At 37.7% G+C, this 27,871-nt stretch overlaps 1 protein-coding gene across 4 annotated transcripts in view; it reads right to left on the bottom strand.

The window, feature by feature from the left end:
- The window catches only part of Mcu (mitochondrial calcium uniporter), a 191,363-nt gene that overhangs the window by 36,937 nt on the left and 126,555 nt on the right, over positions 1-27,871 (bottom strand). For all 4 annotated transcript variants that reach the window (XM_047553694.1, XM_047553695.1, XM_047553696.1 and 1 more), the window contains one exon: positions 20,211-20,280. In XM_047553694.1, the coding sequence (XP_047409650.1) occupies positions 20,211-20,280 (70 nt within the window). The remainder of the gene's footprint in view (positions 1-20,210; positions 20,281-27,871) is intronic.

Raw genomic sequence — 27,871 nt, 5'->3', positions numbered from 1 at the left:
GGAGCATAACTTCCCATTCTGTGGTTGAACATGATGTGGCGTTACATGGGTCGTGTATTCATATATGAACATGGGAAAGTTATGTCTGATTCATTCTACTATCTTTCCTAATCCCATTCCCTATCCCTTCCCCTCACTCCACCCTGTCCAATCCGGTGAATGCCCGAATGTTTGAAGGTCCCTGTATTTAATGAGGTTTCTCCCCTGGGTTGGATCCCCAGCACCACATTAAAAAAGAGTAGACTTTTAAGATAAACAGCCAAGTATCTACTCTAGGTGAAGGAAAGAAAATGATGTCTGGCCCTATAGGAACATTGAGATTTATTCATTTTACAGTTCCTGACAAATGAATTTCCTAGGAAGTTGTTCTAGCCTGGTCTTGTGGTTTAAATTTTAGTCAAAGCCTCATGGAATGCAATGCAGATTTCTGAAACTCTTCATAGTTCCTTCCTTTCTGGATTTTTGTCCGACAAATTCCAGGTACCTTGCTGTTCATAAGCTCTAATCTTTGTTTCTTCATTTCATCTAGGGGACTGGGCTCTGTTTCCTATCCTTGTTCTGCGTAGTGGTGCACGCCTGTAATCCCAGCAGTTCTGGAGACTGGAGCAGGAGGATTGCAAGTTCAAAACCAGCCTCAGTAAAATTATCGAGACCCTAAGCAACTCAGCAAGACCCTGTCTCTAAATAAAGTATAAAAAAGGCCTTGGGATGTGGCTCAGTGGTTGAGTGCCCCTGAGTTCAATTCCCAGTCCAAAAAAAAAAAAAGTGCCTATCTTTGTTCTGCAGCTTGGAAGCTTCCTCAGGCTGTAAGCTGAGGTAATGTAAGGGTCAACCACTTCTTTACATTTTCTTTGGGGAAATCACAGGATTGTGCTGCCTATTGTACAGTGTCTGAAAATAGTTGCTTCTGATATTTTATCTATGTTCCAGTTGTTTGTAGCAGGATAGAAATTCCCAAAGCAGTTAATACTTCATGAATATGGGATTTGAATTTTTACATAAAAACCAAAAGAAGCAAAGTTCAGACTCTCCATTGCCTTGTTCCTTCCAATGGCATTATTTGTGTTTCTTAAGGAAGAAGAGGTCAAAATAATAATATGGCTGGTCATGATAGTGCACACCTGTAATCCCAGAGACTTGGGAGGCTGAGGCAGGAGGATCACAAGTTCAAAATCAGCCTCAGCAACTTAATGAGGCCCTAAGCAACTCAGTGAGACCCTGTCTCTAAATAAAAATTTTTTAAAAAAAGGGCTGGGGATGTGGCTCAGTGGTTAAGTGCCCTGGGTTCAATCCCTAGTACCAAAATAATAACAACAATAAATAAAAGTAACAATAACAACTTAATACACAGCATGCAGTATTTGAAAATTTGCAATATTTCAAAGATCAGTCACCTTTCTTCTCTAAAGAATCTTAGAAATAAATCCAGTGCTGAGTCCCTCATACATAAATATTTCTCTCTTCTATAGGTTTTAATAATGGTGGGGTCATAAAATTAGGTGATTATTATTTACTTGGTATTCTTTTTTACCCTGATTATCTTCTTTCTAAATGTGAAAAAGACCAACTAACCACAGATCTCCAGAAGTAGAGAGAGATGAATTTAAATAAAATATAAGAATTTGTGAGTATTAAACACCTAACATTGGGAAGATTTCACTAAAACACCAGTTTCACAGGTAAGTGCCTAGGGGTCACTGTTTTAAAATAACTGAGACAAAGTCAACAGAGAAAAATGAAGGTCTTTTGTACCCAGTTGAACTTCATCCTTTAAAGAACATGAAGACTTTCAAAGGAATGAAATACTAAAGCTTTGAGCAACTCTACAGGAGTAACACATTTTCCAGCTGACAAACCTTTATTATAATATTGCTTTTGAAATAAATCCCCAGGTCATCTTCCCACACACTAGATTGTAATGTAAATGTTAAATTTCTTGGCTTGCAACCAAAGAACAATTACCAAAGTTCTCCAAGATTAACAATATATAAAATAAGCGGCTGGTTGAAGTGAACAGGCACAATAGGCATTTACCATGATGACCTTGTCAGCTCCTGTTCTCCAGAGCCAAAGTCTTTTTAAAGTGTAAATTGCATCAAGCTGCTCTTTGGTTTACATTTTTTGATCTTTTGCTTTGATTTCCATATCAAAAAATAAGAATAAGTATGTTCATCAACAATGTTCTTCAAAGCAACCTGAAATTGCAAGGCACCCGACGAGAACACTGAAGAGCCGGAACATGACAACATATGTAGGTATAAATCAGAACGCCACGGGATTATGAAAACCGAGGAGAGCAGTGCAGGGGCTATAAACACTTGGGAGTGAAGAAGGAATGTGTCTTTAAAAAATGCCTTTGAGGCACCGGGAGTAGAAAAATAGGCATAAAAGCTGGGTGTGGGGGTTTATGTCTGTAATTCCAGCTGCTCAGGAGGCTGAGGTTCAAAGTCAGCCTGGGCAACATGTCTCCCTGACACCCCCCTCCCCACACACAGAGAGGGAGAAAGAAGAAGGGAAGGGAGCAGGAAGGGAGGAAAGAAGGACAGAAAATATTAATAAAATATAAATGCTTGTGATGCAGTCAGATGTTTAAAAAATGCTTGTAAAAACACATAGGGGGGTTTTGTTACTGTTCAAAATAATGGGTGAAATCTCCACTAAAACCTAAATAAAGGATGAAATCTCCACATCACTTTATGAACATGAACTGAGGATATCTTGAGGCTTTGTTGTGAAAGGACCATGGTAAAACAAGGAGGTGTGTATGGGATGTTACCTGCAAAGCTACGTGGAGTTGAACCTTACATATGATGGAAGATTTCAGTGGCTTATCATCTCACTATTGTCTGTTTCTCCACATACTTCCCCCAGTCTTTTGGAACTATTCTAAATCACCAATGTATGATGTAATCATATAATTTCAGTGCTAGAAGGCCAAAGAAATCATATAGACACTCTTCTTTTACAGCTAAGAATAATAAGTCCAAAAAACATAATGTTGGTCTCATCATTTGACTAAAAAATCTTTTTCTTTTAGGTGAGATATGATATCAGGTTGCTATATCTAGTGGGAATTTTAGCCCTTAACTTGCTTACTTTAGCAGCATCTAATGATGCTAACTATCCCCTCACTTTATAAAAAAAACTTTCCCTTTGGCTTCTATAATATTGCACTTGGTTTTCTACCTTTCTGTCTAGAACTTCTAATTTTCCTTCAACAGTTATTCTTCCTCTATTTATACGTTAAAAATGTTCAAAAGTTTTGTTTCAGGCTTCTGTGCTTCTCAGTTCACCTACCCTCCAGGCAATCTCATATCCTTCCAAACTATCAACTACCCTATAATGCTGATGATATCAGAAAGTTGCATTCAACTGTCGGCTGGACAGTGAGGCTCCCACAGGCACACCTCAAACTCAAAAATCCTAAAATTGAACCCATCTTCCCCTGACTATTCGTAATCTCACTCAATAACACTACCATTATTTTTTGCCCAAGCAAGAAAATTACCTACCATCTCTGACTGTTCTCAGAGATACAACCTGGTGTTCTTCAAATTTAACCAGCTGTCATGCCTTTTCATACTCATTCTAAAACCCCTCTCATCCCGCCAGTGCTTTCTACTCCCATCCTCACGGTCTTACTCCAGCCTAGCACCGCCTCTTCCGTCTATCCTCTGTGTTGTATTTACAGAGTCTTTGCTTCATTCCAGCCTTGCTCTGCTTCAATTATCCACACTGAAGCAGTGTGGTCTTTCTCCAAAGAAAACCATGATCCTGAAGTTATGCTATTTACTGTTCCCATCACACACACACACACACACACACACACACACACACACACACACACACCATGTATGTAAGTAGGTAGGCAGGCACACATGCACGCACACACGTATTTCTCAGTGCATAATATATATATTACTGTGATAGTATGAGAAATAGAAAGTATGGTGGTCCATTTTCAGAATATAGTGTTTAGTCTTAATTGGGATGTAAGATTCCATCCTAGCCCTTTTAACTATACCCTTTCCCTTTTCCCTCCCTTACTTTAAAATTAGCCAAGTGCATAGACTACCCGGGAGCTGCTCCTAGCACAGCAAGGGGCAGTAATGCGTTAGGAATAAAAAAGGCGGACTGCCTGCTTGCTAGCTAGGTCAGCAGAAGTAGTTTGCCTTGCGATTGGAGCACGAGTTTGATTCCTCACACACCTGGTATTTCTAATAGTCAGCCTCTAAGATGACTCTCCATGACAGCTGTCTTGCCTGTGTACACCCTTATGTAGTCCCAACCCACATCAAATCAGGGCCGCTCTATATAACCAGGAGAACATGGGAGAAGAGGTGGAATGTAACTTCCAAGGCTATGTCATAAAAGACTATGGGGCTGGGGTGATAGCTCAGTCGGTAGAGTGCTTGCCTTGTAAGCATAAGGCCCTGAGTTCGATCTCCAGCACACACACACACACACACACACACACACACACAAAAGACTATGGCTTCTTCCTTATTCTCTTGGATTACTTGCTCTGGGGGAAGCCAGTCACCATGAGGACAATCCTGCTGTACTATAGGGAAGCTTATATGAAGTGGTGCTTCTATCAAGAGCCATGTTAGTGAGCTACCTTAGACCTGGATCCTCTAAGCCCCACCAAGTCTTCAGATAATTGGTGCGCTAGCTGACATGGGACTGCAACAGTGTGAGACTCCAAACTGCTCAACTAAACCTTTCCTGAATCCCTAATCCAGGGAAACACAAGCGATAATAAAGGATTGCTGTTGTTAAGGTCCTTTGCAGTAATTAGATATACAGTATTAAATGACGACAGTACATACTGCATGGACATTCTTTGTATAAATGGTCACATTGTACACAACCTTACACAACCTGCCTTCTATGCTCATCATCGTGTACAGATTTATTCAAGCTGAATCACATTTATATATTATTCACTTAAAGTCTGATACAGAATTTTATTATATGAATAGATTATTTATCCATTGAAAACCCAGATTTTCTCTATTACATAAAAAGAGAAGTCTAAGAGTTAGCAACACTATTCAATGTTTTTAATTTCTTAAGTGATTCCCACTTTTCAAGTTATGTGTTTTACACTCACTCCTTGAGCCACCCAGAATTCACATTTGTGATATAGTAAAGTCAATTATAACAGCACCATTTATTGAAGTCGCTCTTTCTTCTCTGATTTACAAAGCCGAAGCTATCACATATCAACTTTCCATATAAATAAGATTTATCTCTTTTGATCCAATAGTCTCCCTCCCCTCCCCTCTTTCTTTGTACCGGGATTGAATCCGGGGGTGCGTAACCACTGAGCCACATCCCCAGCCATTTTTATTTTTTGTTTTTAAAACAGGGTCTCACTAAGTTGTTTAGGGCCTCGCTAAATTGCTCATGCTGGCTTTGAACTTGTGATCCTCCTGTCTCAGCCTCCCGAGCCACTGGGATTACAAGTATGTGCCACCACACCTATCTCCAAGAATCTTTATTGCACCAATACTTCATTGTTTTGATTACAGTTTCTTTCTATTTTATTAGAGCATTATAATTACACATTTTGGATTTCAGTTTTAAAAAGATGTCTTAATATGTGCTTTAGGTAAACCATGTCTCCTTTGTTTTTCTATTTCGAATTTATCTTAGTTGTTTGTATTAGTTTTATTCTTTCATATGAATTTTGAAATTCATGTTGAGTGTTAGATTAGCAATGGATTGAGTTTACATACTCATTTGGGGGAACTGAATAATTCTTTGTAATGCTGTCATGTTCATTAACATGGTATAACTACACATTTATTCCTACTTTCTGTGTCCTTCAATATAATTTATTCTTCTTACTGTCCTACCTTTCTTTACTAGTTTCATACCTAGAAACTTCAAATAATTTATTTTTAATAGTAACTTCTACGTTCATAAATGTAATTCAAAAACTCCATTTTTTGTTAAAATTACCATTTTAATAGCACTACTTATGCTGATGAAGATAAAAAGCTTCCTTGTACATTATACAAAAATGTCCTCAGAATATCTCTAATTCATATATATAAACAAAATGTGCTTACTTCAAAATAACCTCAGAATAATTTACTTAAATATGTAAAAGGATTAAATTTTTGTTTATTTATAATATACTTTGATATACTTTCAAAAACTGCTATTCATTATTTGAAGAATAATCAGTTTGAGAAACATATGTCTTAAGTCCAATATGTGTTGCTATAACAAAATACTTGAGGTTAGATACATTCTAAAGATAAGAGGTTTAACCACACACAGTGACTCTAAAGGCTGAGGCAAGAGTTACAAGTTCAAGGTCAGCCTTGGCAACTTTATGAAATCCTGTCTCAAAATAAAAAATAAAAAGGACTGGGAATGTAGCTCAGTAGCAAACCACCCCTGGGAAAGATGGGGCAGATGGTTCCTGCTGCTAAAATATGATGGATATCATCAAAAAGGTCAAACACCAGGGATAACCTTCCTTTATAATAACTCAGTCTTGTAATAATTAATCCAGTCCTGCAAGTCCAACACATTCCTATGAGAGCTAATCCAGTCTTGAGATACCTAACCTAGTTTCTTGATACTTAACCCAGTTCCTTAACAAAGGCATTATTCCATTCATGAGGGCAGTGGCCCCATGACCTAATCACCTTCCAAAGGTCTCGTTTCCTGACAGTGTTGTTCCTGACAGTGCTGCATTGAGAAATTAAGCCTCAATATGAGTTTTTGTGGGGACAGTCATAGCAAAACTACAGCAACATATGTAAATAATTAAATGAAAATGTCCTTCCATATCAATAAGTTAAAACATTAAATTTTAACTTAACTTTTAAGTTAGAAATTAACTTGTTTGTTGAATTCAGTTGTCTGAGTCTTTCTAACCACTGATATAAATTGATTCTAATCAAATCAACTACATATTTCATTACATACCTCAAGTGAATCAGTATTTGTGCAACTGAATCCACAGAACTGTGTAAAAACTATTTTCAGGAAGTCATTGTGAGGCTTAAATGATATGAATTGTGAAAGTACTTAAAAATAAATTTTAAATATATGGTGTTAAAAATTCCTCTGTTAAATAGTTGTACACTCCTTAAGCCACCTGGAATTCAATGTGCCCATTGCTAATTCCAGTGTGTGTGTCTCTCTCTCTCCTCTCCTCTCCCTCCCTCCCTGGAACTCAATGTACCCATTACTAATTCCAGTTTTTTTCTCTCTCTTCTCTCTCTCCCTCCCTCCCCCTCCCCTCCCCCTCCCCCTCCCCTCCCCCTCTGGTGGTATTGGGGATTGTAGGAGGCAGAGTCCTCCTGCAAGTTGGGCAAGTGTTCTACCTCTCAGCCACATCCCCAGCCTGCTATTTCTAGTTCTCTTAAAATTAGTTTCTGAAAATAATTAACTCATCATTAATGTCAAAAGTCTTTGTGCTGGGTAAAAGGGTCATTCTCTCCCTACCTTCCATTCTTCTACCTGTATTATTATAAGAATTATTAAATATTTTAATTTAGCTCATAAAAATGAAATCCTGTCCTAATATATTGTTCTGAGTTTTTTTTCCCCTTAAAAATAACGTTTTTGATGGTGCTACTGAGAAATAATAACAATTATTCTTTGGTTGTTGGTCTATTTTAATTTCCAGGTGGCTAAAAACTGAAAATGAATCTAAAGTACAGACAGTGGAGAACAGTAGAAAAATTATGGTACTGGAATCTTAGATTTGATAGTACTCAATCCTATCAGAAGGACACATCTTGAATCTATAATCTATGGCAACATTACTGAATACCACTGAAATTCAGTTTCCTCACCTATAATGAAAGTACACTAATACCTTACAAGACCCAAGAAGATTCAAAGAAAATTATCAACAGCCGGGTGCGGCGGTGCACACCTATAATCCCAGCACCTGGGGAGGTTGAGGCAGCCTCAGCAACTTAGTGAGGACCTAAGCAACTTAACATGATCCTGTCTCAAAATAAAAAATAAAAAAAAAGGTCTGGGGATGTGGCTCAGAGGCAACCCTACCCTGAGTTCAATACCCAGTACTCCCCGTGAAAAAGGGAGGGAGGGAGGGAGGGAGGGAGGGAGGGAGGGAGGAAGGAAGGAAGGAAGGAAGGAAGGAAGGAAGGAAGGAAGAGATAGGTAGATAGATGTCTGGTATAAAAGTTTCTCTTACTTTTCCTAAAATCTAGAGTCTAAAAAGGGGAAATTTTCCAATCATCTCTTTAAACGTCAAGAGAACAAAACTAACTTATTCTACTGAGCACAAAAAAGAAAAAAGAATGTCTCAGTTAAAAACCTGGCTGGCCAGGATGTGGACCACAAGGAACTCTCACTCATTGCTGGTGGGAATGCAAAATGTTCTAACCACTTCAGAAGATAAGTTTGTTTCTTATAAAACCAAACACATTCTTACCAATCATCCTCCTTGGTATTTACCCAAATGGATTAAAGATTCATGTCCAAAAACAAATTTGAACATGGATGCTTACAGAGGCTTTATTCAAAATTGCTAAAACTTGGAAGCAACCACGATCTCTTTCAGTAGGTGAATGGATAGATTGTAGCACATCCAGACAATGGACTAATATTCAGTGCTAAAGTGAAATGAGCTATGAAAAGACATTAAGAAAAACATCTGTCCTTTTCATTTTTTCTTCCTTTTTCTTTCTTCAGATGTAGTATCACTATGTTTCCAGGCTGGTCTCAGACTTGTGGGCTCAAGCCCTCTCCCTGCCTTAGCCTCTCTTGAGTAGCTGCAACTATAGGTATGTGCTATTGCACCTGGCTAGGTGGAGAAAATTTAAATGTATATTACTAAGTGAAAAAATCTGAAAAGGCTACATATTGTATAATTTCAACCACATGACACATTGTTAAAGGCAAAACTATGGAGCCCATAAAAAAGGCCAGTGATTGCCAGGGGCTTAGGAGGAGGGAAGGATGAATATGTGGAGCACAAAGGATTTTTAAGGCAGTGAAACTACTCTGAATGATTCTACAGTGATGGAGAGCTGTCTTTGCCTAAACCCACGGAATGTAAAACAGCAAGAACCCTAATCTAAATTATGGACTGTGGATGATAAATTTGTCAATGTAGGTTCATCGACTTATGGCAACTCTGCCACTCTGAGGGGGAGGTGTTGGTAAAGGGGAGGATGTGCACGTGCCTGGGGACACAGAGTGCAGAGTTATCCCTGTACTTTTCTCACAATTTTAGAATATAAAACAGTTCTAAAAAATAGTCTTTAAAAAAAAGCATAAGTTATATAAGTTAATTTGATATTTCTTAATATTTTTGGTTAATAGACCTCTGAGAATCTGATGAAGCTATAGAGATTCCTCCCTAAGTCCTATTTCCTAAAAAAAATCCAAACAATTTATACATAAAAAATTTAGATATAATTTATTTTACTGCATTGGAAATTTAATTTCTTCATATTGCCATATTTTAAATACTTACAAAAACTGAAGACTTTTCCTCATTTTTAGACCAAAAGTAATGGTCATTTCCTGTTTGTTTGTTTGTTTGTTTAAGAAATAAAGTGTAGGGGAGTTTCAAGATGGCGGACTAGAGGGCGGCTGCATTTCACGTTGCTCCAGGACGCAAGATTCAAAAGAGGAGAGAGTGAGAGACTTGGGACCAACTCAAAGCCGCTGGGTGAGTCTCTCCCATTGGGGAGGCGTCCTGGATGGGGCGGTAGCCCCGGAACGCAGGGAACTTTGTGAAGTAGAGTTGCTCGGTGAGACGCCCCTCCCCCCACTGGAGCAGTAAACACGGACAACTGGGATCATCGTAGAGGAGGCGGCTCAGCACAGCGCTTGGATTCGGAGCAACCACTAGGGCTCCGGGCGGCTGCCTGAGGAGGAGCTGCGTGGCGAGCTGTTTGAACTCAGAGCGAGCGCTTCTGAACACCGGGGGACTGCCCAGAGGAAGAGGAGGAGCGCGGCGGGTCGCATGACCTAGGAGTGACTGCATCAGAGCCACAGGCGGTTGCCAGAGGAGGAGCTGCGTGGCGAGCTGTTTGAACTCAGAACGACCGCTCCTGAACACCGGGGGGTTGCCTGGAGGAAGAGGAGAAGCGCAGCGGGTCGCTTGGTCTAGGAGTGACTGCATCAGAGCCACAGGTGGTTGCCAGAGGAGGAGGTGAGTGGTGAGTTGATTGGACTAAAAGCGACCGCTCCTGAACACCAGTGGCCTGCCTGGAGGAGGAGTGTGGTGGGTCACTTGGTCTTGGAGCCACCGCTCCTGAACACCCGGGGGGCTACCCCGAGGAGGAGGAGGAACAGGGCGGGTCACTTGGACTTGGAGTGACTGCCTAGGGCTACGGGCGGTTGGCGGGAGGAGGAGACGCGAAGTGAATTGCTTGGGCGCCTAGTGACTGCGTCGGAAACCCGGCCGCTGTCCGGAGGAGGAGGTGTGTGGCGGGTCTCTGGGTATCGGAGCTATTGTACGGGGCTCCAGGTGGCGGCTCAGAGGAGGGGCCGCATAGCCAGGCGATTAGGTGCAGAGTAGGGTCCCAGGAGCTAGGTGACTTCTTGCTGGAAGAGCCGCACAGAGACACGCCTAGGGGCGGAGCGAAGATTCCAGGACTGCGGGCAGATTCTCTGGGAGAGGCAGCCTAAGGAGACTCGCCTGCAAAGGGTGAGGCTCCCAGGTCCGGGCCCCTGGGAACGTTGCAGAGGAAGACAGCCCAGCCCAGGCGGTAGTTGTAGATTGAGGGGAACCTCTAGGAGGGGAACTGATCAGCGAGACGTCCCCACCGAGTGAGTCTTCCCTGCCGGGTGAGGTTTTCCCACAGGGACGGTAAAACCAGAGACACAGGCACAAACAGGACTTGCCTCAGCCCGCAGACTAGTTCCCCGTTGGATGACCATTGGTCAACAAGTGGAGGCACCTCTGCCCACTAGCAGGGAATATACCCCACCTGAGGGTCACCACCCCTAGAGAGGCAGCTTCTTCCTGGAGCTCTGCATTATCAACTTCCTCCAAGACTTCAGGCTACTGAAGGATAAGAGGGGATATACTAGCAATCTTCAGGGACATTATAAGTCGATAGAGGAAATCTGCAATATCTTAATGACCCACTGATTCCTGAACAATATGAGAAAACAAGAGAAGAAAATGCCCCAAACAAATCTAGATGTTACATCAATAAAATCCAATGACAGCATGGCAGAAGAAATGACAGAAAGGGAGTTCAGAATGTACATAATTAAAATGATTAGGGAAGCAAACGATGAGATGAAAGAGCAAATGCAGGCATTGAATGATGAGATGAAAGAGCAAATGCAGGCATTGAATGATAGCACCAATTGACAGTTAAAAGAGCAAATACAGGAAGCAAAAGATCATTTCAATAAAGAGTTAGAGATATTGAAAAGAAAACAAACAGAAATCCTTGAAATGAAGGAAACAATAAACCAAATTAAGAACTCCATAGAAAGCATAACCAATAGGATAGAACACCTGGAAGACAGAACTTCAGATATTGAAGACAAAATATTTAACCTCGAAAGGAAAGTTGAACAGAGAAGATGGTAAGAAATCATGAACAGAATCTGCAAGAACTATGGGATATCATGAAAAGGCCAAATTTGAGAATTATTGGGATTGAGGAAGGCTTAGAGAAACAAACCAAAGGAATGAATAATCTATTCAATGAAATAATATCAGAAAATTTCCCAAATCTGAAGAATGAAATGGAAAATCAAGTCCAAGAGGCTTATAGGACTCCAAATACACAAAATTACAACAGACCCAAACCAAGGCACATTATAATGAAAATACCTAACATACAAAATAAAGACAGAATTTTAAAGGCTGTGAGAGAAAAGAACCAAATTACATTCAGGGGGAAACCAATACAGATATCAGCAGATTTTTCAATCCAGACCCTAAAAGCTAGAAGAGCCTGGAACAACATTTTTCAAGCTCTGAAAGAAAATGGATGCCAACCAAGAATCTTATACCCAGCAAAACTTACCTTCAAATTTGACGATGAAATAAAATCATTCCATGATAAACAAAAGCTAAAAGAATTTACAAAAAGCCAGCATTACAGAACATTCTCAGCAAAATATTTCATGAGGAAGAGATAAAAAACAAAGAAGCATATCAGCAAAGGGAGGAATTACCCTAAAGGAACTGTCAAATGAAGGAGGAACCAAGATGTGTCAAAAAATAAATAAATAAAATTTTAAATATGAACCAAATGACTGGGAATACAAATCATATCTCAATAATAACCCTGAATGTTAATGGCCTGAATTCATCAATCAAAAGACATCGACTGGCAGATTGGATTAAAAAGAAAGATCCAACAATATGTTGCCTGCAAGAGACTCACCTCATAGAAAGAGATACCCATAGACTAAAGGTGAAAGGATGGGGGAAAAACATACCATGCACATGGACTCAGCAAAAAGCTGGAGTATCCATCCTCATTTCAGATAATGTGGACTTCAAGCCAATGTTAGTCAGAAGGGATAAAGAAGGACATTTCATACTGCTTAAGGGAAGCATAAATCAGCAAGATATAACAATCATAAACATCTATGCCCCAAACAGTGGCTCATCCATGTATGTTAAACAAATCCTTCTCAATTTTAGAAACCAAATAGACCATAACACAATAATACTAGGTGATTTTAACACGCCTCTCTCACCACTGGACAGATCTTCCAAACAAAAATTGAACAAAGAAACCATAGATCTCAATAACACAATCAATAATTTAGACTTAACAGACATTTATAGAATATACCATCCAACCAAGAGCGAATACACTTTCTTCTCAGCAGCACATGGATCCTTCTCTAAAATAGACCATATATTATGCCACAAAGCTAATGTCAGCAAATACAAGAAGATAGAGACACTACCTTGTATTCTATCAGATCATAATGGATTGAAGTTAGAAATAAATGAAAGAGTAAAAAACAGAAACTACTCCAACACCTGGAGATTAAACAATATGCTATTATATGATGAATGGATAACAGAAGATATTAGGAAGGAAATTAAAAAATTCTTAGAGGTAAACAAGAACAAAGAAACATCATATCAAAATCTCTGGGACACTATGAAAGCAGTACTTAGAGGAAGATTTATTTCATGGAGCACATTTAATAAAAGAAGTAAAACTCAAAAAATAAATGACCTAACACTACAGCTCAAAGCCCTAGAAAAAGAAGAACAGACCAACACCAAAAGTAGTAGAAGATAGGAAATAGTTAAACTCAGAGCTGAAATCAACGAAATTGAGACAAAAGAAACAATACAAAAAATTGACAAAATAAATAGCTGGTTCTTCGAAAAAATAAACAAAATTGATAAACCTTTAGCCACACTAACAAAGAGAAGACGAGAGAAAACCCAAATCACTAAAATTCGGAATGAACAAGGAAATATCACAACGAGGAAAGACACATCGAGGAAAGAAAATTTCAGACCAATATCCTTAATGAACATCGACGCAAAAATTCTGAACAAAATTTTAGCAAATCACATACAAAAACATATTAAAAAGATAGTGCACCATGATCAAGTGGGTTTCATCCCAGGGATGCAAGGTTGGTTCAACATCAGGAAATCAATAAATGTAATTCACCATATCAACAGACTTAAAGTCAAGAATCACATGATTATTTCAATAGATGCAGAAAAAGCATTTGATAAAATACAGCACCCCTTCATGCTCAAAACACTAGAAAAAATAGGGATAGTGGGAACGTTCCTTAACATTGTAAAGGCCATCTATGCTGCCCATGGCTAATATTATTCTTAATGGTGAAAAACTGAAAGCATTCCCCCTAAAATCTGGAACAAGGCAGGGATGCCCTCTCTCACCACTCCTATTCAATATCGTCCTTGAAACTCTAGCCAGAGCAATTAGACAGACCAAAGAAATTAAAGGGATACGAATTGGAAAAGAAGAACTCAAACTATCCCTATTTGCTGATGATATGATTATATACTTAGAGGAACCAGGAAATTCCACCAGAAAACTCTTAGAACTCATAAGTGAATTCAGTAAAGTAGCAGGATACAAGATCAATGCTCATAAATCCAATGCATTTTTATACATAAGTGATGAATCTTCAGAAAGAGAAGTTAGGAAAACTACTCCATTCACAATAGCCTCGAAAAAAATAAAATACTTGGGAATCAATCTCACAAAAGAGGTGAAAGACCTCTACAATGAGAACTACAGAACACTAAAGAAAGAAATTAAGGAACACCTTAGAAGATGGAAAGATCTCCCATGTTCCTGGATAGGCAGAATTAATATTGTCAAAATGGCCATACTACCAAAAGTGCTATACAGATTCAATGCAATTCCAATTAAAATCCCAATGATGTACCTTACAGAAGTAGAACAAGCAATCATGAAATTCATCTGGAAGAATAAGAAACCCAGAATTGCTAAAGCAATCCTTCGCAGGAAAAATGAAGCAGGGGGTATTGCAATACCTGAACTTCAACTGTACTACAAAGCAATAGTAACAAAAACGGCATGGTATTGGTACCAAAATAGACAGGTAGATCAATGGTACAGAATAGAGGACACGGACACAAACCCAAACAAATATAATTTCCTCATACTAGACAAAGGGGCCAAAAATATGCAATGGAGAAAAGATAGCCTCTTCAATAAATGGTGCTGGGAAAATTGGAAATCTATATGCAACAAAATGAAAATAAACCCATATCTCTCACCGTGCACAAAACTAAACTCAAAATGGATTAAGGACCTCGGTATCAGACCAGAGACCCTGCATCTTATAGAAGAAAAAGTAGGTCCAGAGCTTCAACATGTCGGCTTAGGACCAGACTTCCTCAACAGGACTCTCATAGCACAAGAAATAAAAGCAAGAATTAATAACTGGGATAGATTCAAACTAAAAAGTTTTCTCTCAGCAAAGGAAACTATCAGCAATGCGAAGAAAGAGCCTACAGAGTGGGAGAAAATCTTTGCCAATCATACTTCAGATAGAGCGCTAATCTCCAGAATCTATAAAGAACTCAAAAAACTCTACACCAAGAATGCAAATAATCCAATTGACAAATGGGCTAAGGAAATGAATAGACACTTCACAGAAGAAGATATACAAGCAATCAACAAACATATGGAAAAATGTTCAACATCTCTAGTAATAAGAGAAATGCAAATCAAAACCACCCTAAGATTCCATCTCACCCCAATTAGAATGGCGATTATCAAGAATACAAGCAACAACAGGTGTTGGCGAGGATGTGGGGAGAAAGGTACACTCTTACATTGCTGGTGGGGCTGCAAATTAGTGCAGCCACTCTGGAAAGCAGTGTGGAGACTCCTTAGAAAACTTGGAATGGAACCACCATTTGACCCAGCTATCCCACTCCTTGGCCTATACCCAAAGGACTTAAAATCAGCATATTACAGAGATACAGCCACATCAATGTTCATAGCTGCTCAGTTCACAATAGCCAGATTGTGGAACCAACCTAGATGTCCTTCAATTGATGAATGTATAAAGAAAATGTGGTATATATATACAATGGAATATTACTCAGCCATAAAGAATGATAAAATTATGGCATTTGCAGGCAAATGGATGAAACTGGAGAATATCATGCTAAGTGAGATAAGCCAATCTCAAAAAACCAATGGACGAATGATATCGCTAATAAGTGGATGATGACACATAATGGGAGGTGGGAGGGGTTAGTGTTAGGGTTAGAGTTAGGGTTAGGGAGGGGGGCAAGAATGGAGGAAGGAAGGACTGTATAGAGGGAAAAGAGGGGTGGGAGGGGTGGGGGGGAAGGGGAAAAAAATAACAGAATGAATCAAACAACATTACCGTATGTAAATTTATGATTACACAAATGGTATGCCTTTACGCCATGTACAAACAGAGAAACAACATGTATCCCATTTGTTTACAATAATTAAAAAAAAAGAAAAAAAAGAAAAAAAAAGAAATAAAGTGTAAAAATTAAACAAATTATTTAAAACATTTTTTTGTAGTACTGGGGATGGAACCCACGGTCTCATGCATAATAGCAAGTACTCTATCACTGAGTTACTCCTCAGTCCTTCTCTTTTCTAAGACAGGGTTCTCACTATATTATTCAGGCTATCCTTGAACTTGTGATATTCAATTCCTCGAGTATCTGGGTTCACAGGTGTGTACCACTGTACCTGGCTAGAAAATACACTTTAATTCTGTACAAAATAATATTTCAATTATAAGGTTACTATTATTTGGCTTTAATAAAGAAGTCACACAACAGCTTGTTTTGGGATCATGGTAACTTGAATATCATCTTTGGTATCTAAAAAGCTGTACATTGATGTTTTGATGAAAAGAAGCAATGAAAACTAAGAAAGATATGTGGTAACAAACAAACACAGCTCCCACAGCTCACGTTGCCCCATGACGCTAGGCTAGGCTTGTATAAGGAACCTGAAGATTCTCTATGACTCCTAGAATTGAATGTATAACACTGTTTCCATCCAATATCACAAATGAAAAGATTACAAATCCAAGTTTCAGTTCTGAGGTTTTCTCAGTGAGAGGTAGTCTTCAAGCACTTTGAGGTTTTTCTACATGCCCACAAAGAAACTGGCAGAAATTTTCATTCATGACTAGACTACTAAAATACGTCTCCCAGCAGTAGAAAGTTCACAAGGTTATCCATTTCTAATTACCTAACCCAGAGCAACAGCTTAGCTAAAGGGTTTATGATCTTTCTACCAAGCCCATAATAATGACTGTAAGGTGTTGAACGAGCAGCTTACACTCATAAAGTCCTAAATATCCCCAAGTAAATCAAGCCATGAATAAACTTCTTCTGTACTAAATTCTTTTCTCTTAAAAGGTAAATCTGTCAAAAAATTAAGCAAGCAAAAATGGATTTTATATTTTGATTCTTTCTCTTGATAAAAACCTTGTTCTCATGAAATTGACTCCTTCTGTGGTTGCAGGCAAGATTTCCTGCAGGCCTGCTGGAAGTCGTCAATGCCTGTATGTGTCAATGAAAAAAAAAGCAATACGATATTACAATAGGCAGAGCTGTGCCCTGGGTGAGGCAGTATATATCTCTGTGTTGCCAAGTTTGGAAGATGTACCATCTGTGCAGAGAGAACCAAGATCTTCCTTCCAGTCAAAAAAAAAAATTTCCCCCAATGGTTATTTTGGCAAAGAAATTTAACATTCTTTTTAAGAGTCATAAATGTTAACAGCTTTTCTAATTTCCACAAGACAGTCACATATTAGGAATATTATGCATACTAATAGAGAAAAACTAGGAACTGCAAAATCAGTCATTTTATCAAATTGTATCCAGGAAAGAAATGAGATAGTTTCCAATTCCCTCAAAATTTACTTCAAAATATTGGAAAAGATGACAGCAATCCTAAACAGATTACATCACCTAAAATCTGACATAAATTTACTTTTATGGCAAACTAAGCCAGTTCAAAAAATGTCAGTACATAAAGCTTAAAAGTCTTTCAATTTCATGTGGCTGCTTTTTTTGGCAATGTGAAAAGCCAATCTTTTATAAAATTCTTCAAGAAAAGGATCCTGTGATGGAATAATTTTATCTCCATTTTGGTAAGCTGAAATTTCTACTTACAAAAAAAGTCCAAACTGGTGCTGGGGTGTAGTTCAGTGGTATAGCTCTTGTCTAGAATGCATGACACCCTTGGTTTGATCCCCAGCACCACAAAACAAACAAAAATCCAAAAGTCCAAACAGTCAGATATACTTTAAAATGGAAAAATATGTCTTCACATTTAGGTCTGTGAGAACTTTGGCACATTAAAACACCGAGGCTCTGTGTCCTATCACCTTTGGTGATTAAACAGGTTCATACTTTTCTTTTCTTTTTTGTTATCAAGTCTTAAAAGTTAGAATGAAAGATATATAGTTGTGGACTATGTCTGTGCTCTCAATATGATGATGACCTTAATATAGAATGTCCAACTGTGTGCAACAGTGGCCACTTATAACACAACTTGACTCCATTTTTTTTCTCTTTTCCCCAAAAACTTTTTATTAAAAAAATTTTTTTTTTGTAGTTGTAGATGAACAGAATGCCTTTATTTTATCTTTATTTTTATGTGGTGCTAAGGATGGAACCCAGTGCCTCACACATGCTAGGCAAGTGCTCTGTCACTGTGCTCCAGCCCTCCCCCAAAACTATTTTTAAAAGTAACATGAGGCCAGGTGTGGTGGTGCATGCCTGTGATCCCAGTGACTCAGGAAGCTGAGGCAGGAAGATTGCAAGTTTGAGGCCAACCTCAGAACGTAGTACATAACAATGATAACAACAACAACATGAAAATCTTCTCTAGAATATATAAAGAACTCAGAGGCATTTAAGCACTGAGCCACATCCCCAGTCCTCTTCATTCTTTATATAAAGAACTCTTACAACTCAATAGTTTTGTTTTGTTTTGTTTTTGTTTTGTTTTTGGTACTGGGGATTGAGCCTTGGGCCCCATGCATACTAAGCACGTGCTTTACTACTAAGCCACAACCCAGGTCCAGTTCTATTTTTTAAATGGGCAAAAAGTTTGAACAAACATTTCCCAAAGAAAACAAGTGATTACTAAGCATATGAAAAGTTGTTCAATATCATTAAGCAACAATACAAGGCAAATTAAAATCATGACAAAATAATACAGCACATCTACTATTGTCTATAATCAAGAACGCTGATCATGCCAAGTGCTGGGGAGGATGTGGGAAACTACAAAACTTATGCTTTGCTCGTGGAGGAAGGTAATGAGACCTGGGAGTTGGGTAGGCATAGATGTGGACAGCCTTCCTTTGGGTGTGTAATGCATCAAAAGAGTGTCAGAGGGGATAGAAATACCTACTCATTAATTTGGAAAGGAGTAGGTGGTATTATAGTCTTCTGGCCCTTGGCCACATGATGAGTTCTGACATCTGGGTACAACCTGAGTCTTTAATGGGGGGAACACATCTGTCCTTTGGCTACAACAAAGTGGACTGTTGCTTTTTAATGTAATAAACAATATCAGTATGTAATTGGTACTACTTTAGCAGTTTTTAAAATATCTTCCAGAGATAGGTAAAAGAAAGTCATCTTACTATTTTCCTTGTTTTGATTTTGGTTTATTTTCTCTTTTAATCTTTCTGTACTACAAATGAGTGACCACAAAAGGATATTTCCTTCATGTTTAGAGAGTATGGCAAATAAGAACACACTGTCTAGAAACAGGTTTGCAAATATCTACACTGACAGAGGATTCTAGAATTTTCATGATTCATCTTCCATGATTTTTCAGTTTAAATTGTCTTTGTAAGTTTGCAGGATGCTCCTTCAATGGTTGCCATGCTTATAAATGAATAATAATATGCTTATAAAATAATATGCTTATAAATGAATAATAATAAGGTTGAAATTGGAATTCTAACAAACCCAATTCAACACAGAAGAAACATATTTAACAGTCAACCTCTAAACTGAGCAGCCTAAACCATAAATGTACAATGACAGTAAAAGTTGTAAACAAGGGCTAGAGATATAGCTCAGTGGAGAGCACTAGCCTGGTACGTGTGAGGCCTGGGTTGGATTCCCAATGCCAAAATAAAAAAGTAAACATATTTCCCTCTAGTAGCGTAAAAACAACCAAAGCTGAGATCCTGTAGCCAGTTTGTAGCATTGTAGACATTTACAAAGGACTGTATGTGATCCCCCAAGCATCTGTTCATCCCTTCCTACATCAAAGAAGAGAATTACAGTCTTCGGTCTAAGGGAAGAAAAAGACAAGCCAGAGCAGAGGGTGTCAAACTTTGAATTGCTTCTGTCTAGGCTCTGATGCCATGATGGGGCTAGAGTGTTCGATCATCATAAAGTGAAAACAGAATACCAGAAATGGTGCTTCTTTGATCTTCACATCACTATGTCCCCGGTTTTAAAGCATAAATGGACATTCAATGACCTACGAAGATTTGATGGGCCTCTTATTTTCTCTTCTTAGTTTCTCCTCTAAACTCACTAGATTGTCATCCAAATTTTATTTCCCTTCTTTAATCTTTCCTTCTATGAAATCCAATTCCACCTTACCTGAAAGATTTTGATTTATTAGTTTATATGTCAGCTAGAGAATGGGAATTGAGCAAAAGAAAGGAAAAAATTAGACATAAAAAATGGCTTTGCCAAAACTCACCATCAGAGGGCACAACAGTACTGCAATAAACAACTCCCAAATTCTGCCAGGAAGAGAGCCTCTGGTGTACCTACAAAAACAAGACACATCTACTGTCAGGCAGAACAACACATGTTATACAAGTAAGTGTATGTAGGAAATAAAAATAGCTTTTGCGTATATTAGTAATGTGCATCCTTAGTAGAAAAGTTTAGAAATTCAGGTAAAAGAAAATAAAGACTTTCAAATGCCTAACATCCACAGATAACAGCATTGAAGAACTTCTTGGTGTATTTTCAAGATCATATACATATACATTTAGGTACACACATGTAGGTACAAATGTTATGTTAAAACTAGAATTATACTTGAGGAATCATTTTTTACCAATACTAAGTGAAAACACTTAGTATTGTTGTTATATGCTATCAAGTCCAAACTACATTTTCTTGCTTATTTCTCTTGTTAGCCTCACACCTGCATTTCCTTCCTATCTCTTACCAAGTACAAGATAGTTACTAAGTAGCTGTATCATGAATTTACCATTATTTGGGAAGGTATCTGGTCTTGCTGCTCACTCTCCTTTTTTAAAATATGGACAGGCAACCTCAGTTCTGGAGTCCTCACTCACCACTTCTTTGTGTTAGAAGGAAAAAACATACTCATACTCACCTTTACCACCCCCTCAAAGAGAAATGCCTCTGTGGGTGTGGATCTGGAACTAAGGTTCTCATAATTAAAGCTTTTTGATTTGCCAGAAACTTTATTTATTCCTTTGTACCTTTCACTTTCCCAGATTCAAAAGGTATCAAAGGAAGAAGAGAGGAAGGCACTAACTGAAACCCAGTGTGGAAGGTTCAGATCCTGTATTGTCCACTGTATCAGCCCAAGGAAACTATGGCAGTGCACACCCAACACAACCAGCGTGTGCCACCTTAACCTCCATCGTGGGGACATCATGAATCCTCACATCTGCCAACTGAAGAGTGCACATAGAAATGTGAGATGGACATTCATAAAAAATGTAAATAAACTTAAAATCACTTGAGACTTGGTCATAGCTAATTTAGTTTTTTAGGTTTAAATACTTGATTCATTACGAATTAATTTTAGTCAATGAAGTAAAAATCCAAATATCCCTTAATGACAACACAGCTGTCCCAAATAGTGAATGATTCTTTTCCTCACTCATCAGAAATGCTATCTTCATAATTTTCCAATTACCTATATGAACCTGGATCTATTTCTGAACTTCTGTTCTATCTAGTGATCTGTGTGTGCCCTAGTAACCACATTGTCTCAGCGTTCTATGATCTACCTTAATATCTGGTAGGGCTAGTTTTCCCTTGTTCTTTTCTTTTTTTTTCTTTTTTGTTTTTTTTGCACTGTTGGGGATTGAACTCAGGACCTTGTGCTTGTGAGGCAAGCATTCTAACTAACTGAGCCATCTCCCCAGCCCCCCTAGTTATTTTCTTTAACTTTTTTTCTTGGCTATTCCTTGTTATCCATTTCTCCATGTGAACTTTAGAGTTAGTTTATTTAGTTACACACACATGCACACTAATCCTATTAGTTAAAAAAAGTAACAATGGTATGGTACAGTGGTTAAAAAAGTAGAGTCTGAACTTGTCCTGCATGGGTTCAGATTGTGGCTAATAACTGACTCTAACTGCCATCTTGGACAACTTTGTGAGCCTCTTGGTGCCTTGATTTCTACATGGAAAGATGTACCACCACTAATATCTACCACATAAAATTGTGAGGACTAAACAGGTAATGCATATAAAGCATTCAGAACAGTAGCAGGCATACACTAAGTGCTCAATCAATGTTATCTACTATTTTGAGACCACATCAGCTCCATGGATTAATAGGGAAAACCGATTATCTATATGATTTTGAGTCTTTTTACCCAACAACATTGTAAGTCTTTCCATTTAAGTCTCTATTTGTATCCCTAAGAAGCATTTAAAAATTTTCTTCATATAGATCTTGTATGTTCTCCTTCCTTGTGGAATGTTCTTTGTACTGTCTTGTCCAATAATAAGACAACTCCCACATTTTTTTTAGTTTACATGTGCCTGTTATATCTGCACCTGTACTTTAATTTCATTACCCTTCCTGAGTTTCTTTGTTGTAGAAATGACTGTAAATAGTTTTTTTAGGGTGTGTGTGTGTGTGTGTGTGTGTGTTTGTGTGTGTGTGTGTGTGAGAGAGAGAGAGTGGTGGTGGTATTTTTTATTGTTATTTTTTATGGTACTGGGTATTTAATCCAGGGGCACTCTACCACTGAGCTACTTCCTGGTCCTTCTTAATTTTTATTTTGAGACAGGATCTCTCTAGATTGCCCAGGCTGCGCTTGAACTTGCAATGCTCTTGCCTAAGCTTTCAGAGTCAATGGGATGACAGGCGTGCACCACCGTATCCAGTTATCCAGCTAAACAGCTTTCTTATGTGATCTAATCTGGACATATTTTAATAGGAAAGTTTACCTTATTTACATTTATTTATTTATATTCATATAATATACATATTTAATTTTTCAGTTATAAACTTTTATGATATGCTTTTTTGTTGCTTTCTTCTTAAAAATAATTTACTAAAATGGTTTATGCTTATTGTGTTTTAGTTATTATGCATATATGCCCTCTGATAATTTGGAAGGTTTACTTTTTTGTTCTACTAGTTATTTCAGGTAAAAGTCAATTTTTTTAAGTGGTCCTCTTATCTCTTTGAGTTTTTCTGCTACCAATCTCCCTCTTAATCACTGAACTTTAGCCCTTCTAAACTCATCCCTGTATCTTGAACAGTTATACTTTTGCTTCAGAATCTTTGCATAGTTACTGCTTGAAATATTTCCAGATATTTCCTTCAAATCTAAGTGAGGCCTATTCTGGGCACACGATTTAAAATAGTGCCCCCGTCATTTGGTATTCCTGACCCCTTTTATGTTGTATTCCCCCACCTCCCATACATTTAACACCTCCGAACAAATTGTTTACTTATTTGTTATGTTTACTCCACGTCACCACCTCCTCAATTCATGACGCAAAAATTTTACATGTTTTGGTCACTGACAATGCTTGACAAATAATAAGTCCTCATCAAATACTTATTGAGTAAGTAAATCTGGATAACTGTAACTTTGTATAAAATATACCTTATATTAACATATAAAAATCCTTTATTATGAGCAACGATGAACTAATAATTATGCTTTTATTCTTCCCCTTCGCCATCCAATTTAGTTCATTATATTACTTCCTTTAGAATGGACCCTTCACTTCAGCTACATATCAACTCTGAGTCCATCTACCTACTTCCCTCCATCCCAATACGTAATACATATTACTTCATGTCATTTCTGTCTCTCATTCTAACTTCCATTAATTTATATCGAGGTTCTAAAGATGTACATTTTACTCTGTAACCCTAATACCCACATCTGTTTGTTTTCATTCTATGGATCGATGTCCACCATCATCGCCAGTTTTTCTTTGGCTATAGTTTCTCCTTTAATTTCTTCATTGGCTGAACTTCTTGCAGAAGGGGCCCTAAGAGCTACATTTCCTGAAGTTTGGCATGTTAATTCCTAAATTAGTCTTGCCTTGAGGGCTTGGTCAAGTGTCACCACTGAATGTTGCTTTGGAGAAGTCTGAGGTCATCTGCTTCCTTTGGAGAACCATGCTTGACTACTCTGTTGGAGATCTGCTACCATAGATAGCATCTCCACGTCGTCCCACACACCTACTTGACTTTTACTGGATCTGGAACCCTTTCTTTATATACTTTGATTTGGAATTGCAGAGATCTCTCTGGTTACACTAAAGATGGAGCTTATATTTCTGTTCTTTATTCTCCTTCCTATTCTAAGGTATGTGAAAGAGAAGGAAGAAACGCCTGTCTTTACTGGGACATTATTAGTTTATATAGTAATTTTTTAATATTAACATTTCAAATACTCCCAGACGTACAGAGCAAAGTGTGAAGAAATCCCATGCACCTGTCACCTGCTTCAATATTTTATCTTTTTTTTTTTTTTTTTTAATTCCAGTAACTTGGGAGACTGAGCCAGGAGGATTACAAGTTTGAGGCCAACTTCATCAAATTAGCAAGACCCCCAGCAACTTAACGAGACCCTGTCTCAAAATAAAAAAATAAAAAAGACTGGGGATGTAGTGTAGTGTAGAGCACACTGGGTTCAAAACCCAGTACCAAAAAATTAAGAAATTAAAAATTAAAAAAAAACATATCTCAATATTTTATCAAACTCAGTTCATCTATATACACTCAGTTTCCCTTCCCCTACCCTCAGAGTTTCTTAAAGCAAATCCAACCCTCATATCACTTCACTTAAAAATAGTTCAGTAGAGAAAATGTGATATATATACAGAATGGACTATTAATCTTTTTTTTAACTTTTTTTTTAGTTGTTGATGGGCATTTATTTTTGAAATTTATTTGTATGCAGTGCTGAGAATCGAACCCAGTGCCTCACACATGCTAGGCAAGAGCTCTACCACTGAGCTACAACACCAGCCCCTATTAATCAATCTTAAAGAAGAATGAAATTATGGCATTTGCAGGTAAATGGGTGGAGCTGGAGAATATCATGCTAAGCAAAATAAGCCAAACCCAAAAAACCAAAGGCCAAATGTTTTCTTTGATAATTGGATGCTAATCCATGGGGGCAGGGGAGGTAGACTGGAGGAATTCTGGATTGGGTAGACAGGAGTGAGGGGAGGGGGTTTGTGGGTGGGAACGATGATGGAATGAGATGGACATTATTACCTTACGTACATGTAAGATTACATGAGTGGTTGACTCTGCACCATGTATAGTCAGAGGAATGAGAAGCGGTGCTCCATTTGTGTACAAGGTGTTAAAGTGTATTCCACTGTCACGTATAACCAATTAGAACAAATTTTTAAAAATAGTTCGGTATACACCTACTGGAGCATTTTAAAACCAGAAGTCCTCTGTCTGCCATGATTTTACACATTATCCTAACAATAATAAGAGATGTTTTGTGGAACAGAGAACTGCATCAATACATGGTTGTTTATGAATCATATTTTTTAGATGCTACAGAATGTGAGTCAGCAGGCTGCCACCTGTTTTTGTAAATAAAGTTTTACTGGAACATAGCAGAGCTCATTCGTTTACTTCCTATCTACTGCTGGTCAACATACTCTCTCACTCCAGAATTCAACAGTTGCATATTTAGAGAGAGTTGAGTAGTTGATACGGAGACCATATGGTTCAAAAAAGCTAAAATATTTATAATTTGGTCCTTTATGTTTTCTGATCCTTGTTGTAGAAAAAATTTGTGTAGTTTTGAGAAATTCGCTTTCCAAAGTCTTTTCCTGTCCATTTCTATAAGGACACTGACAATTACAATATATTATTTAAGTGTTCACAAACACAAATATAGGTCCTTTTCTTTAAATCTTCTAGTACCTTACAGTCTCATAAAGCCAATGAAAACAAAAATTATTTTGCTCTTGCCTTTTCTCTTGAATTATAGTGAAAACAAACATGACCAAGGGAAAAACAAAAAAGACAAAACAACAAAGAACCAGGGAATATTTTTAAGTGCTGAAGACCAAAGAAGCATTTCTATTCCCATTTTCCATGACTCCCCTTAGTTGAATATATTTCAAGGGTACAATTTTATTCTCAATGTCACAAGCAAGTAGTAAGCTTTTTAGTTTTTTTCTTTTACTTTTTATTTTTAAATTTGTTTTAGTTGTCAATGGATCTTTTTATTTATTTATTCATTTATACACGGTGCTGAGGATTGAACCCAGGGCCTCGCACATGACAAGCAAACGCTCTACCACTGAGCCACATCTCCAGCCCCTTCTTTTATATTTAATAGCAAACTTTTAATAAATACTTGACTTATGCTGAGAGTTTTAAAAATATGACAAGTTTTTTTAAAAAGCAGCAAAAATATTTAGGCAAATCAGATGTTTTATTCATATATTTCAAAGGTAGAAATCAAGATTAAGGAAGTATTTGAATATACAAAGATAATCAGAGAAAGGATAAATCTCTAGGCAATATTAATGCCAAATGAACAAGGTGCTGTGGTATCAACACAGTCCCTTTGAAAGAAAATACAAGTTTATACTTTTGGTAAAAACAGTTTGTGTCTTTGGTAACTTGAGAACTTCAAAGAGAAGCAGGGGCCGGGAGTGAAAGTAGAGGAATGTATAATGTCCACCTGTATTACAACCTTAACCCCAGGAAAAGAAAAAGCCAGCATCATCAATGTAGAGTGAGACTCCAAAACACTGTGCTCAATTTCCCCAAAGCATGGGATTCAGGCCAACTTAAAAAAATAAAAATTTAATATTATAAAGAGACAGTTCATGTCCTCAGGTCAAATTATTAAATTCAAGCCAAAACTTAAACTTTCAGGGTTGGGGATATAGTCAAATAGTTGAGCACTTGCCTAGCATCTGTGAGGCCCTAGGCTACATCCACAGTACCACAAAACACAACACAACACAACAAAACAAAACATCTTACTTTAAAATCCTTTACTACTATTAAAAATTATGCAGCTTTTCCTACATTCACCTTTCACAGTTCAGAAGAGCAAACTCAGCAGTATGTTTCTGCCAACAACTTGAAAGGGCTGTCAAGTTTAAATAACTTGTCAATATCCCCAAAGTATTCATGGCCAATTAGACATGAGGTGAAAGAAAGGAAGAGGAGGGGAAGAACATTAGGAAGGAAAGAGGGAGGAGAAAGAGTTATTTCCTTATTAATTCAGTTCCCTTTATTTAAGAAGATACTGGGATCTAATTTCATTAGAATCAAATACCTAACAACTTTATCAAGCCATACCAAAGTATACTATATTAATTATATCAAAGAGCTTTAGATGGAATTACTATATATGTTTGTCCAAGGATGAAACCTTGTTGTAAACAGTTTCACAATGCCACAAATTTAGATCAATCAAACAATAGTTCCCTGTTACATTTCCTTTAGTAAAACATGAAATGCTTACAAAAATGGATTCTTTTAGTACTGTTCCAAAAATTTCTTTGTAAAGACCAGAGTACCCACATTTCATCAACTTTGTCAACTCTATCTCCAGGCACTGAGCTTGTCAGCATTCTGTGGTTGACAGAGTGAAACTACCTCAGCTGGTCTCCACCAAGATGAGCATACAACAACTTCTACATCACGGGGTCAGTTTTCTCCATATTTTTGATATAATAAAACCGTTGAAGGATCGCATCAGCAACCGTTTTTTACTACCTCTCATCTGTCAAAATACTAAGTAAGCAAGCACTGTGGCCTCTGACCCTGGAGTTCTGGAGACACTGGAGTTAAAGGAGTGGGCCCAGTTTCACCACTCAATATCTTGAGATTCAATCCCGAGACTCAGTTTTCCCTTGTGTTAAATTAACAATAACAACCAACTATTCATGAGGCTAATTTCACCTAAGGATGTGACAATATAAATGTAACAACACTTGAATGACAGTTTATGTTCAACACTTTAATGTTCTATAGAAATATGAACTCAAAATAAACCTTTAATCTCCTTAAGTGATTGTCTCACTGAAAATAATTTACTAAGTATAAGGCATTTCATGACTCTCTCTAAACAGAGATATAATGCAGTATAAACACCTTACAACAATAAAGGCAGATATATG

This window comes from Sciurus carolinensis, chromosome 5 (genome assembly GCF_902686445.1).
Source record: "Sciurus carolinensis chromosome 5, mSciCar1.2, whole genome shotgun sequence".
Taxonomy (NCBI): domain Eukaryota; kingdom Metazoa; phylum Chordata; class Mammalia; order Rodentia; family Sciuridae; genus Sciurus; species Sciurus carolinensis.
Note: the sequence above shows the minus strand (reverse complement) of the source record. Positions and strands in the feature narration are given on the sequence as shown.